Source organism: Drosophila hydei, unplaced genomic scaffold (genome assembly GCF_003285905.1).
Source record: "Drosophila hydei strain 15085-1641.00,03,60 unplaced genomic scaffold, DhydRS2 tig00000001-arrow-pilon, whole genome shotgun sequence".
NCBI classification, from domain to species: Eukaryota; Metazoa; Arthropoda; class Insecta; order Diptera; family Drosophilidae; genus Drosophila; species Drosophila hydei.
In genome coordinates this window covers 15,186,295-15,202,401 of record NW_022045643.1, presented here as the reverse complement: position 1 = coordinate 15,202,401, position 16,107 = coordinate 15,186,295, and the positions used below count along the sequence as shown (strand labels likewise).

Here is a 16,107-nt window from a genome sequence, read left to right as displayed (position 1 = left end):
ATGGCCGTGTCGGAGCGTACTGTATGTACGCACTGTATTTGATTGTTCCTGCGTGTTGCACGTACGCGCTGTGTGTGTATTGCTTTGTATGAGAATTCTGGTTATTACCAGAATTCCTGTGTGTGTATTGCTTTGTATGAGAATTCTGGTTATTACCAGAATTCCTAATTTCATCATACTAAAAAATATTGCATCAGCCGCTAATTGCGCCCTGATTGGTCCTTTGCATTTTGTCGCTTTAAGAAGTCCCGTTATAGCGCGACGACAGCGCTACAACGCTGTCGTCGAGTGTGGTTCGGTGCGAGGCAGAGAAACGAAAAGGCGAGCAGTTCAACTTTGAATCGAGAAGCCTGCGCATCGAAACTCGCTGCGCTATTAAAGCCATGGAAAATACTAACGACGCTCCAACATATATATAAAGTTAAAAGGACCACTTTCATTTTTTCTCGAACCCAACCGTCTTGTTCAAGCCCTTGGATGTACTGCAGCAGACCCGTTTGTACAAAGTCGGCATGTCGCCAATATGCTGGAGGGCACGATTGATTTCTATCCATTCGATCGGTCGCGTTAACTTAATAGCATTGTATATTGTGTAATTTATTAATGAAATACTTTAATTATTAATTAAACCTGATATTTATATTCGTTAAAATATCATTTAATGAACTAAGTGCTTACTATCTGGACCTTAATCTATGCTTAACTATTTATTTTGGCACATAGAAATATCCATGTATTTAAAATGTTATTCATTCTGTATAAAAAATGCAAACCAGCTCAACAAAACACGAGTGAATGGAACACATACTTAAAGTGTTCCAATTTCACATCTTAAAAAAGTTTACTGTCTTGACATCGTGTTATAGAATTATTTACCGAAATTAACCGCGAATTTTAACTCGGAACCATGTTTATTGTTATGATGTTATTGTTTGGTTTGCTTTTGTTTATTTTTTGTTAAATTTTCGAATAACATTATTAATACCTTGATCCAACTTATACCAACAGAAATGATTGGAAGAATAAAATCTGTTTACTGTAAAGACTTTGTGTAAGTACATTTTCGTATATTGTCAATGTTTTTGAATAGTCTTATTATACAAACCTTGCAATTAATAATCATTAGAGAATCAATACAATTCAATCAATTCAATACCAAGCCGTTTAAATAAATAAAACTATCGCCTGTGGCCGGCAAATTCCTTTGCAATAGTTGAAGCACTTCCTCTAGCTGCAGTAGAAATCATACATGATATATTAACTTAGAATTTGATTAATTATTTCAGAAGTAAGCTAAACTTTTTACTGGATTGTTAGTGGAGACCATTTAGAATGCTTTATCTACGTTCCAAATGGTATCAATTTTTGAAATATTCGGAAATGATTGAAAATATGCATAGTGTCTCCTAAGTAGATTTGAATTTTTGATAAGTAGAATTGTAACTTAATGTATAGGCGGTGTTGGTAAAGGCAATGCATGCAGCCAAGGAGTTAGTACTTTGAATCCTAGTGAATGTGCCATTTGATGGTAAAAATGTATGCTGAAGTTTTGGGCTCGATGCAAACGGACTTTGTTCTTGTTATTTTTAAGTTAAGTAGTGGCGGTGTTGATAGAGTTGATGCGTTGGTTCGAGACTTGGTGTTGTATTGTCAGTTTTTATTAGTTTTTTTTTTTAATACTAGTACAAACTATTGAAAATATTAAAAACGCAGATAGGACTGGGATATCTCCTAGTCGGGCAACTCAACTAGAGCTATCTTACTTGTTTATATTTACTTGAGTTTTTCACGGAAATAATAAATGATTTAATTTTCTAAATGGTAACTTTTTAATTTGGTTAACCCTAGATACATATAATAGTGAGTTGTACGTTATAGTTGTATAAACAAATTTAATTCTTTTATTATAACGGAGTACAATTATTTTCTTATAACGATGCACAATTATTTTCTTATAATAAAGTACAATTCTTTATTTATAATTAGGAATTGAGTTGTAGTTGGTTAAGGGCTGAGTGGAACTGGACTAGAGATTGAGAGTTCGTTTGTCATTTATAGGTGGATTTTCTGATAAAGGCGTGATTTGAGTTATGCGTAAGTGGCCTGATTGCTCATGATTGGTCACTTCGAAATGAGTGCTGGGTTTCTACAAGAAGGGTGTGATCTTTTGTTTTTGGGGTTCTCAGTGTGGGAGATTTGGTTATAAAGGGGACCGTAAATGGACTTTGATGATCTGTTCGAGTGTTGTTGTATACACTACTGGTGGATGTATTACTTCACCATCCTATAGAGATTGGCCTGTCCTCAGGCGGGATATGTAGGGTATAGTTATGAAATACGTTAAGGATGAGTTTCCGTAGTGGTTCCTCTGGTATTGCATTGCTCGATTTTACAATGGTTTCAATTTTTATCTGTCTTTAATAAAATGGCGAAAAGTTTGAGGCTTATTAGTGTAATTACAAACGTTGTAGTTGATATAATGTTGAATGTCTTATTATATTTTGGGTTTTCTAAAATGATTTGTTTTGTTTGTCAAGTGTTTTGTCTTGTGGTTGTAGGTGTAGGGAATAGTTTCACATTTAGTCGGGTTTTCCCTGATTGTTCAATGAAACCTTTCAATGTCGGAAATACGGTTTTTGCTAGTTGTGATATTAATATTTACTTTTTCGGATTTTAGCCAGTTTTGAAGGGCTGCGCATTAAAATTCTGCGTCTTTGTCTGCTTTGATTTCGGGGGACTTCCCCATGTTATTGAAGATTTTTATGAGTGCTCTTTTAGTTTCGAGCCAATCACGGCTTTTGACTTCTACTATGTTTCCGTATTTTTTTTAATATATGTCAATACAAGATAAGAATTGTTTGTTATCAATTAGATAAAAGCACTTTACGTATTTTTGCCTAGGGTTATATACTACTGGACATATATGGAAAGTTAATTTTGTGTTAATGTTTTCAGATTTTGATAGACTACAAATTTCGCATTCGTTAATGATATATTGTATTAATTTTTGATGGTCTGGGAAGCAGAATTTTTTTCTGAACCTGTAATACCGCGGCGAAGCAGTTTTTTTGTGATTTAAATGGATTATTTCCTTGAATTTAGCATAAGTGAGGATATCGTGTAGTTTAGATAAGGTTCGTAGGGCTTATGTTTTACTTTCGGGACTTCCGATTTCAGCGTAAGCTTTTTGAAATATTAAGAAATCTGAGAGGTTATGAAAATAGAGGACGTTGTTTTTTGAATAATGATATTCTTTAAATATGTTTTTGGCGAAAGTGTCGGTCATTTTTATGAAAGTTATTTTAATGTTTGTTTTGTGTAAGAAATGTGTAATATATATTTGGTCTTTTTATAAATTCAATTTGTCTGTTATATAATATAGTGGTTCTTTTCGAAATAGGTATTAGGTTTTGGTCAACTTCTTGAGCACTATGAGTGGTTGCTCAGGAGCTAATAAGTTCTCCTAGGAAATTTGCATCTAGTTTGATTCTAGAGAGGGCATCGGGTATGTGGTTTTCTTTTCCTGGTAGGTATTTGATATCATAATCGTAATCGTTTAATTTAATCTTCAATCTTTGCAGTTTTATATTTGGAACCATACTTGTGGGTTATGGTCACTAAGGATTTGGAATTTTCGACCTACAAGATATGGTCTGAAGTATTTAGTGGCCCATACGATGGCTAATAGTTCTTTTTCTATTTCCGAATAATTAAGGTCGCGATCGTTTAGGGTTCTGCTAGCGAAACAAATTGCTTTGTGATCCTGTGATCCTATATCCACATTGCTTGCGTCTGTCGTTAGAGAAAAGTTTTATTGAAATCTGGGTAAGTTAGTATGGGATCATTTGTTATGAGTACTTTTAGTTTCTCGAAGGCTGCGATGAATTGTTGATTGGTTATATTGATTTTTGATTCCTTTTTTAATCCTAAAGTCAGGGGTTTTGCAATCTTGGCAACGTTTGGGATGAACTTGAGGTAAAATCCTCAAATTCCTAGAAAAGATTTGATTTCTTTGGTTGTCTTGGCATTTGGAAATTTGAATATAGCTGCTATTTTGACGGGATTAGGTTTAATACCTTCAATGGTTATAATGTGTCCTAAGAATTGTGTTTCTCTCTTTAGAAACACACATTTGTCTGATTGTAATTTTAAGTTGGTGAACGATAGGTTTAATTAACATTTAGTTGATTTGTTTGTTGACTTCTTGGTCAATAATTTGAGGGTGTCTATTAGGGTTTTCTGTGTTGGATGTCGTTATAATCGTGAAGGATATTTTTAGGTTCTTCGTTTTTTTTTTCTGGATTTAAATTCTGTATTCATTTCTTTATTCTTTATTCTGTGTTAATAATATAGGGCTTTGGTCGGTTGGTTCGATTGGATTGAGTTGATCCCACGCAGATTGAAGAACATTATCTGACCATTCCATTTTAATTTGACCGCTAGTGCATTCTCTTAATCGTTTAGTTGGTTGGTTTAAGGATGGATTTTGGGGTTGTTCTTGAGCAAATTTTTGATAATTTAAATAATTCTGTTGTGCTCCCTGTTTTAATTTATTAGTATTTGTTGATTAGTTGAATTGATTTATTCTGGTTCTGGTTTGGATTAGAGTAAGATTGGTGACTTTTTGGATTGGGCTAGCGATGGGCTCCAAGTTGGTTTGGTTTGAAGTGTTTCTAAATTTATCCGTGATGATATTCTCATATAGACCTTCTCTTTGGGCGACTTGTTTTAAATTAGATACGGTTGAAATATCAAATTTCGCAAGGGTCATATAAAGTATGTCTGGTACTTTTCTGGTAATAACTTCTTTGACTGTGTTTTTCATTGCGATAGTGTAAAGTGTTACAGTAAAGTTGGTGTTGTAAAGCCGTTGCATTGAATGGACTAATCAGGGCGGTTCGGAAGAACACTCTCTGTTCTTCTCCAGTTAGTTGCATCTCAATAGTCTCGAACAGTTTCATAATGTAGTCGATCCTGCCGTAAAAGGGTTAGGACCCGGTTGAGGTGGGCGTCTGACAATTCCAGAATCATGTTGATTACTTGTTTTGATTAAGCACTTGTAAAATTTTAATTGTTTAACAGTGTTTATATCTTGCTAGATCCTTGGAAAAGCGAGTTTTCCTTAGTGGCACTAGTCTTAACTGTTTCTGTTAACGCATTTTAATTTTATCCTACCGGCTGCATAAATAATGAGCTTTACGTTTTAGTTGTATAAAAAAATTGAATTCTTTTATTATTACGGAGTACAATTCTTTGCCTATAACGATGCACAATTCATTTCTTATAATGAAGTACAATTCTTTATTTCTAATTAGGAATCGAGGAATCGAGTTGTCGTTTAAGTTATTAGCGAATTTAAGCTAAAGCTAGAAGTAGAAGCAAAAAAAGCATAGCAAAAACAAAGGGTTGCCTGAATGCAGATTGAAATATATATAGTCGTACCACATACGGTGACTGTGTGACGATGGTCTGTCTTGTTGTGCACTTAAAGAATGCAGAAGTTCCATAATATATCAATACAAAAGCTTGACCGGTTAGGATTTTCTCCTCTACTTGTCTTTTTTATTTTTAGTTCACCCATTTGACTTTTATATAAAATCTCTTCCTTTTTAATTTCTATTACTATTACTAACTTTTTTTTATTATTTCAGTATACATAATATTCATAGTCCAATATTTTTTAAGTTTGACTCTCTTCGCTTTTATATTTGACTGAATTCATCAGGCATGACTAGCCAAATATGGGGCAGATAAAATAACTCTGTATAAGCTTAGACTATATAAGAAATGAGTGCATGCATGAAATGCACCGGATGTGACCTCTATATATGCCATGAAAATATTATGAGTGACAAGAGTTAACTTCATCGTAATATGTCGCAATATACGTAGTGATGTACTGTGTGCGTAAGTAGCTATGATCGCATCAAAGGTTATTACTAATAGACAAGTGTGCGTCAGTTACTTGTGGATTTATACAATTTCTATAAATGTATATTTGATCCAAATTAATTAAGTTATACTTTTTTTATTTCAGATCATATTCTGAAATTACATTTTATCCTAAGAAATACTTCAATGTGCTAACAGGGCCAAATGGAACAGGAAAGTCAACAATTGTATCAGCCATCGTGTTGGGCTTGGGAGGTGATCCACAGTTGTTGGATCGGTCTTCTAGTATTGCTGATTATATCCAAAGTGGTAAAAACGCTGCAACAATTATTATCACAATTTTTGGAAGAAATGATCAGTCTACTGAAGCATTCAAGCGTATGATAAATCATAATGGAGAATCTCGATTTTTCGTGAATACGAAGGAATTCTCGAAGACAAAGTATCTGTCTTTTATTGCTGCCTATAACATTCAAGTCAACAATTTGTGCCAGTTTTTACCACAGGATCGTGTACAGGTAAATTATACTTTGTTTTATTGCCAAAATTTCAAAGTAAGTGTATCAATAACTAAAATATTCCAAGTCTTGATCGGAACGAAGAGCTATATCACCAAGTCAAGATTGCTAAATTTATTTAAAATCGTAAAGAAGTACATTTCGTCATGGTTTTATAGGCGTATTTTGTGTGGGCTTATTAGCATTAAGCAGCAAATCGGGTAACGCAATTTGCTACTCGACAGCTTTCGCCTGGAGCACTTGATGCTACTACTACTGCAGCTAAAGTTACGTTAGTACATATAAGGAAACTTGTTAATAGATTTTTGTTTCCAGTCGTCAAAATCTGGGGTGCTTGCCATTACTTTTCCGGCAGGTCCTAGTATATTTAGACAGTGTGAATATCTGTATTGAGCTGTAAGTGTGGCCATTAGTATTTCTATGTGGGTGATAGATAGACCTTAATCTTATGTTTTTCATGTGATGGTTATGAAAGAGATGAAGCGCTATGTTTATTGTATGTCCGATATATCCGTATACGTACCAAATTGTTCAGTCCCCGTCCATTATAGTGGGTATAATATACAAAGTTAATCGACTTGTATTTTACTGTAACAAAGAGAACATTGTGAACAATGTTTCCGAGAATGCAGTAAAACCTTTCTACTTGTCCGTTAAAATCATTCATTTATATTGACATTCGTTTTGAATTCAGGGACTTTTCATCTCTTCAGAATAAGATGGATTCTTTTCAGTTTGTGTATTACATAAACTACGTGCGCCTTGCAATTCTGTTTTTTGAACATGAAAGTTTTCAGTGATGGCATACTGCCTTCGTCAAATATTATTTGCTTGTAAGACTAAACAAAGTTTTAGGAGGCTGGAATGCTTGTATGGTCTGTATTTTATAAGGTGAAGTTTATATTCCAAATTAGTCACGGTATAATGGTTTTGTTAAAATGTTTGTAATAGGCAGAAGGATGACAGACCCAATATATATTAGTTCGCCTGTATGAAGGATACGATAGACAGACTTTAAATTGTAAATATAAATTTATGTATACCATACGGAGTATGATCTTAAACATTTTTTGGTTAACCAATTTTCATATCGATAAAAATCGATCATTTAATTTAGGTTTTTAAGCCTATAATAAAGGGATAGAAACATCAAATTTACTACGGATGTTCTTTTAATGATCACACATATTTTGAATTTTGGATATTTTACTTCCCCTTCTAAAATCCCTTTGTAAACTACACAGAGAGCAAAGTGGGCGTGTACATAGGTTGTTTGCTATGTATGTATACAAGAAGCATAAAATGATTCACAGTTTATATTTCATATGTATGAGGGACATCTTGAAATGCAATTAGAATGTATTTAATCAATATCTTAACTAATATATTATTTATCTTAAAAATTTTAGGACTTTTCAAAAATGAATCCCCAAGAACTTTTAGTGAACACCATGTCCTCTGTGTGTGACAATCAGTTAATAAGAAGTTTCACTGATCTTAAAGAAATGCGAATAAAACAACTAAGTGCACAAGCAGACCGAGAGAAACAAAATGATAAACTACAGCAAGAACAAAATCGATTGGAGCAGTAAGAGTTTATTATACAATATGTAAGTGATTACGTTTTTAAATATTGAACCATTCTACAATATAGGCTACAGGTTTCAATAGATCAATACCAAGAACGCCAAGAAATATTACAGAAGTTAAACCTTTATAAAGCGAAAAAACTTTGGACTGAAGTGAAAAGTTCTGAAGAAAAGATTGATAATTATAAGAGTCAATTGGATAAAGCGAAAGAAGATTATAACGTTGCAAAGAAAGCGTTTGAAGAAGAAAAAGGAGCCCAGGAAGAAATATTAAAATTAAATGCAGATTTACGGAAAAAAACTACTGAACAAGTAAGTTCATGACTGAAGATATATTTCTGCAACATTTTAATATATAATTTATATTTTGTTTTAGGATAGAAAAATAAGTCAAACAATGGTATCCATAAATAATTTAATTTCTCAAATAGAGTTTATAAAAAACCGTGTTAATGAAAGTAAATGCAATCTAGAGGTAAGAAAATTTAATTTTGAGGAGGGCAATGTGATTGTTTTCTTTATGTTTTTTGCAGAGAAATATTCAACAATCAACCAAGAGTATCAACGAAGTGGATAAAATAAAGTATTTATTAGAAACTAAACAACACGAGTTGCAGCTATTTAATGATACAAAGTCTGAGGCTTTAAATGAATTAGAGAAAAGAAAAGAAACAATAATCAAAACTCGTGAAACGACAATGAGTCATTATAACAAGCGCAGAGAACTTGAAACGCAGCTAAATGACGAAAAAATTCCAGAAATTACAGCACTTTGTCACAAGATCGATCGATTAGAGAACATGAAATCGCAGAAGATAGAAGTACGATAATAAATTAAATTATATTGTATATTGTAGTTATTTTTAAACATTTTTAGGAGCTGCGTGTTCGAAATCCTAACTTATTCAAAGCTATGAACTGGGTAGCCCAAAATAAGCAAAAATATTCGTGTAATATTTATGATCCAATGATATTTGAAGTATGTATATGATTGTTTTTGTTTGGCTTTAATAATAATTCATGTCTATTCTAATCATTACTTACAGTTGAGAATAAAAAGCGAGGAAGGAGCCATGTATTTAGAAAATGTTGTCAGGCAGCGCGACTTATTTGCGTTTGCATGTGAAGACAAAAATGATATGTCTGATCTTATCAATGAATTATGTGTAAAGCAAAAGTTATCTGTAAACGTTATCTACTGCGCACCAGCAGAAAAGTGTTTGTTTAAGCCTACTGTTCCAATCACAGAACTCACGTAAGTATTATTAACTAACATATTTATTCACTTAACCCTTTAAAAATGGGAAATCAAGGTATCAGGGTAGGGTAAACTGTATGTAACAAGCAGAAGGACGCCATGAAGATAAGCTGAGCCGATTTAGAGCCGACATGTCAGTCTGTTTATATGTATGAACGTGAAGATCTCAGAAGTGCTAGAGACTTGACTATTTCATTTAGGACCCTATATTGCACACGTAAATCAATTTTGATTCAAATTATTAAATAATTCGCACACTTTTTCACATATTTTATATACACATATAAAACTACTTCATTTATTTTAAACCAATTTAATTTATGGTAAATTTTAAATACCGACTGCAAATTTCCCGAAATTCTTTAAATTGAAATTCCGTTACATATATGTATATAAATATGTGAAAAAGTGTGAATTTTTAGAAAATCAATATTTAAAAGAATATGTTGAAAGTTTCAATGCAATCCGTTAAAAAATACAGAAATAATTTTTTTGTATAAGTTTAAGCTAAATGCAAACTATACTTGTTAAACATACAGTTAATCCATTGAAAAAGGTAAAGCAGGATATAATATACTTGTGCTAGTGTATGCTAAACCAAACGATATTGTATGTTCACCATCAGGACTATGACTTTGATTAGAAACTTAATATTATAAAAAGTTTACTTAAAAACATTTTAAGTAATAAAACGCATATTATTTTGCTAATTTTATAATAATCTCTTCCATGACAGACAAATGGGATTCAATGCGTACCTTGTTGACCTAGTTACTGGGCCGATACCTTTGATAAATAAGTTATGTGGAACTTATCAGATTCATAATATTCCCATAGGCAAAGATGAAGTTAGTAAATTTACTGCGTGCGTTCCAAAATCAATTCGAATCTATTTTGGAGGTAAGTAATTGATAACATAAGTATTTATTTATATATATTAATTAATAATAATAATAACTTAAATATATTGTATATTTGTTTTGCTTAAAATCAATGCCGTAGAGTCCGATCATGTTGTTCAAAGATTATTTTGAAAATAAAACCGATTAAATTTTTGACAAATTTAATTACTGACCATTGTTTCTTTATAAAATAAATTTTTGACGGCACCTGTTGTGTCCGTTTAGCAGTATACATTTAAAGAACGAATATTTGAAAGTATATTTAGATTTTTGCAGATTTCTGAGAGTTGTGGAGTTTTCGGCTGATGTCAGCATTAGGTGCTGGATATCTGAAATTTCGGAAGACAGCTGAATGACACGTTCCTTTTTATTTCCCATAATTTTGTGATTACTGCTACGGATATAGTAAAGATATAGGAGTTGAATGGCTTATTGGTTGATTAAAGGGCTTATTAGATTGTGAGATGTTCAAATTAATTCAATCAAATAATTAATTATTATTAAATTAGTTGCCGTAGTTCTTTATTTTAAATGGGGAATTAGTAGGAACAAAACGGGAAGTCGAGACTCAGTTAATTGGGATGGTCTTAGTAACTCCATGTTCGCATATAACTTAGTAGCTAGTATGGGAAGAGTTATCTGTTAGCTTGTATGTACAAAAAAAATGCACTAAAGTGCACGGTATTTTCTAGTCGGGCACTTAATCATTCATTAATTTCAAAACTGCCTTTTTTTTCTTGATAGGGAATAAAAAGTATTCTGTGATGGCATCGCGATACCGTGCTGATTTGATGCTAACTGAAAGTATAATAAAAAAAAAAAACCAGCTTATAACTCTTGATTTAAACCAAATAAATTCTCTTAAGGAGAGGTAAGATAAACTTTATTTTCTTTTCCTTTTGGTAACTATATTTGAATTTAAATTAAGTATAACAATAATTATTATATATGGTTGCCATAAGAGTCTTTAATTATTATGCTCATTCATCAAAAATTAGATTTCAAATTAAAAATTTCGACAATTTTGGGTTAATAAAAAATTTGACAACTGACTTACGTTAAATTCGATCTACTGATTATTAAAAATTTATATGTCCAATCACTATACTGAAAATCGGGAAAACTGTATATTGTTTGCAGTTTTACTGATGACATCTATTGAGTTGTTATTATAATATATTTGTGCCTATTGGGGACGTGGCGAATCGGAAAATCTATTTCACTCAAAATTTTGGAGCTAACAGCGTTTAGATTTGTTTTTCTTTGTATTTCAGACATGCGAAATCTATATTAGAAAAGGATCACATAAGGAACACTTTAAGAGACATTGATAATGAATTTGACCGCTTGCAAATAGTTCTCCGCCAAGAAGGAGATGCAAAAAAGAGAATTGAACAGAAATTGTCTCATTTTAGCAATTTGGCCGATGAAATAAGTAAACTCCAATCAAAAGTGAACATGATCAATAAATCATTCGCTTGTAAGTATAGACATGTAATTATATCCATGAAACATTTTATTTATCGGTTTTTTTATAGCATCGGATAATATTAAAAAAACATTTGAGAAAGCCGTATTAGTGGATTTAAAAAAAATATTTCAAATTGAGCAGCACTTACATAATTCTCTAGAGCTTACAGATAAATTAATGAAAGGAAAGAAAGTCAGTAAAATAATGGAAATCGCCCATTTACAGCAACAAGAATCTCAAATAAATACGCTAAAGGAGCGGGAAGATCAGTTTTTAAAAGCTTCTGCAAGTAGCATTTAGTTTAAAATAAAGAAATGTGTTTTGAATAAAGATTTGTATTTTAGACTTTAGTCAACAAGTTGACGGGATTACTGCAAAGTAAATCAGAAGAATTAAACTCAAAAACGGTGGAGTTACGGCACCTATGTAGTGGCAAACTGCCATCAAATGATGATTTTCCATTTAAAAATGACTTTGATCAGCTATCAAATCTTAACCTGGAACAGATTTATGAAACAATAGTTGAATTCCAAGCAAGATTAGATTGCATGAAAAATTTAAATTCAGAGGTAAGTAATTTGAAAAGTTGTGCTTAAAATTAAGATCAATATAATAATCCTACGGTATTACAGACAATTACAGATTTTCGCCAACGCCAAACGGAGGTCGAGGAATTAAAGAAAGTTATCGAAATGAAATCAAATCAAGAAAAAAATATAGATGCTGAAATTATAACGTTATACAACAACTGGGAGCCACAACTCACCAAACTAATTGAGACAATAAACAATAAGTTCAGTGAATTCATGGACTCTTTATCATACGTTGGAGAAGTCGTTTTATCGAGGAAAGACAAGGTATTCACTTTATTTTAGTCAAAACTGAAATAATTAACATTACGATATAAACGAATGCGTATCTATATTGATAGTTTTCAGAATATAAGTTATATTTTGAAAATATATATCTATATTACTCACATTCTGTATATTTCATTATAGTAGTAGCTTAAGCCTAATAACTGAGAAAAACTATATTTAAGATTGAAACAATATAAAATACTTTATTTTTATATCATTTTATTTGCAGAGCGATTTTGATTCTTATGGAATTCAAATAATGGTAAAATATAGAAAGGATGCTAAACTACAAACTCTGGATAAATATATACAATCTGGTGGAGAACGTGCTGTGGCCATTGCAATTTATTCATTGTCATTGCAGCACATTACACATGTGCCATTCAGGTAAACAATTATTCTATCGATCGATGACATCGTACGGTTCATGTTTCAGAAATAGCAAAATTTATTTTAAACGCGATATTTTGAGACCAAACCGAAATGGCTATAACTTATAATCCTATTTTGTAATCGTGGTCTGAAAATATGGACAATGCATTTTTTAATTTGCCATGCTCCCAGCAATCGTTATCACATAAATGTTGATCTTATTGCGATATACAGTTTTAAATTTTTTGGGTATAGATATATATATAATTTGGATAAATCAGTAACGGAAGTGAACAGTCATTCAATTGTTACAAATGAAGTTTCTTTATCCAAATATAAACAAATTAGAGTTCTCTAGTCGAGACTACTCAACTGGGAGATAGCTTAAACGATTATCTATGTATGCATTATAAACGCGTTCTGCTTACTGAGTAGCTTACACAACATTTATGTAAAACTGAATTCAAATTTGTGATTTACAAAAAACTAAGACTCCGCTTTGCTCTGCGTGTGATGATTATTTTATAATATTGTCTAGTTCCCCTGCAATGCCTGCAATGAACTGCTTACTTTTGCCTTCGCTTACAGTTGTCGTCCCTTCCTGGAAATATTTAATATATACTCGGGGCTTGACTTATAAAGTGTTAAGATATTTCCGATCCGCCCACAATGAGCGTGCGTTATCGGGAAACTCTTCATCTAATATATCAGAAACATTATAAGTGCTCGAGTCTTGAAATTTGGAAGGTCAAATATATATATATATATCTACGCGCATTAAAAGATCAGCCTTTCATAGAAATGAGGGTATTTTCTTAGTCAGGCATTCCCAACTAGACCAGTCTCGTTTTTAAATGTATGATATTGTTTGTAAATAACCTACTTTTTAAAGTGTTTGCTGAATTAGAACTAACTTTAAAGTAAGAATACAGGGATTTAGAAAATAGGCTTGCACTTTTATCCGCTGCAGACATCGGTGTAACAAAAGTACATGCAGTACAGGCCTTGATAAAGCTGTTGAATATGGATCCAGCGATTGTTACTATAAGTACTAGTAAGAGTGCCGAACAGGTTCAAGTTGATTATTGTTGCTACGTTATTGACGCAATTCAAAGTTCGCAGTTTTCTTGAATTATTAACAGCTTTTGTAAAAGGACAACGACAAATTTTTTGGGGTCGGTAACTTCCAAAAAAGGCATTTATTTGGTTTGTACTTATTATCTTTGATTTGTCGTGAAGCTTTTAAACTGAATTAGACAATTACCTTGGATTGTGTCCTTGTACTGATTTTTCTACAAACCTGGATCTACAAGTTTGCATTAATAGTAAGAATTTCGTTGTGAAATGTCCTCCGGATGCTTTTACGTACTCTGCTTTTACCTCTGTTCAAAAACGGCTTAGTAGTCGTATATTGCATACCTGTTACTTTATGTTTGGTAGAGGACTCTGTAAGTTCAGTAAAAAATATGAAAATATCTTTGGAGTTTCTGAGGAGCAACAAGGTTGGTGGTGGCCTGTGGTTTATCCTACCATGTTGACATTTGTTGTAATCATCAATTTGGGGGTACCGAAGAATGTCCAATTACCGTTTGCTGTGAACTGTATGCTTGGTAATAACTGTATTTGGTTGGTTGTTGACCCGAAAGGTTGTATTTGTAGTAGCCCATATATTGCCATTTGTAGGCATTAGATTCACGCGAGGGGGCAGATGTGGAGGTGGCTGTCTGATTTTCAACGTAAATGCGTTGCTGTGTTCTTGGTTTTCCATCAATCCAAGCAAATAAAGAGCATGGCTCAGGTTGATTGCTAAGAGACGCGGTAAGTATCAAAATTTCTGTAAAAATTTTTCTCCATAATTCTTTCTGCCCTTATTTGGCATAATATCAGAAATAGTAGGTGATAAACTGCCTGAAAGAATTTATTGACAGACTTTTGTTCTTGATTCTCTTTGTGTATTAGCGGGAATTAAAGGAAACCACCCCTTCATTATTTGATTTTAGCAAACGAACTGATTTATTCACTTAAAATTTTAGTCATATATATCTAACATGAGTATCTTAAAACTAGTTATCAAACTTATGGAGATATTTTTCACTTGTGTCCGTGCTTTACATGTTAAGCTGTACTTCAGGTTAATTTTACATTCTTATCGGCTGCAAAATTTTGGTCGTAGAAGATAATTGAGAACGCTTATTTTATTTCTGACTGTGTTTTAAATATTGAGGTGGTATCGTATCGAACCTAATGAAAATTAGTATATATTCAGGGTATAATGATTTTGTGGAAATGTACGTAAGGAAGCGTGGTAGACCCCACAAAGTATATATATTCTTGATTAGGTTGACGATGTTTTTTATTTGGGTATGTGTGTACTTGCCAAATGGTTGAAAGTTTTTTTTATTTAACGGAAAGGGGAAAGGTATCTAAAATCCGGAATGTTCCAAATCAAATGGAAGCAACTTTTAATGAATATAGAGTGATACCAAAAATATACAGATAACATGGCAAAATTGATACATATTAATAACAGTTTATCAGAAATTTGATTTTCGATGAACATAATCCAATATATTTATTTTTTTAGATGCGTGGATGAGATTAATCAAGGTATGGACGCTAAGAATGAACGTCACATTTTTAATTTACTTTTGAAAGAAGCTACTAAGGATGGTTCGGCACAATATCTTTTCGTTACTCCGAAGGTAAGTAGTCTTTACTGAAATGTAATAATTTTTTCTTATCTTTTCTTTATATTCTAGTTACTACTTGATTTGAACTACAATGATCGTTTATGTGTTTCAGTTGTTCACAACTCTGGATCTATTAAGTCTGATGTTGTATTCCCTTTGTGTTAGTAGCTTTCTTTGTAATAATTATTTACACATTTCATAAAAAAAAACGGTAGATTTTCCACACAGGATACGTCATAATAAAAAATACTCTTAAAGTGTCTTTCATTAGCTGTTGAATATATTTATTTTGATCACCTTATAGAGTTCAGCATTTCGAAACACCGCACAATTTATTTTAACACTATGTAGATCGGCGCTAAAATAAAATTTTAGATTTGAAATCGATTTTCATTTAAAATATGTAATTTATATACAATTGAAATTAATATTCAATAAGTTGAATTGAGGTTTTTACTCCCATTATATTGAGACTTAGTAGGCCAGTAGGAGACTTACGATAATATATATCAATGACTGCTGATCTAAAAAATCCCAACTATAATGAGGGCACAC

At 32.2% G+C, this 16,107-nt stretch overlaps 1 protein-coding gene across 1 annotated transcript; it reads left to right on the top strand.

Moving 5' to 3' along the window:
* The first annotated feature begins 903 nt into the window (after positions 1-903).
* Positions 904-15,789, top strand: LOC111604323 (structural maintenance of chromosomes protein 5). The gene is made up of 16 exons (XM_030224978.1): positions 904-1,051; positions 6,038-6,410; positions 7,820-7,998; positions 8,065-8,311; positions 8,533-8,820; positions 8,877-8,978; positions 9,046-9,254; positions 9,994-10,157; positions 10,904-11,030; positions 11,434-11,639; positions 11,698-11,915; positions 11,975-12,199; positions 12,263-12,487; positions 12,720-12,877; positions 15,447-15,564; positions 15,622-15,789. The coding sequence occupies exons 1-16, from the start codon at positions 1,011-1,013 to the stop codon at positions 15,715-15,717; spliced, it is 2,976 nt and encodes a 991-aa protein (XP_030080838.1). The 5' UTR covers positions 904-1,010; the 3' UTR covers positions 15,718-15,789.
* Positions 15,790-16,107: the final 318 nt, after the last annotated feature.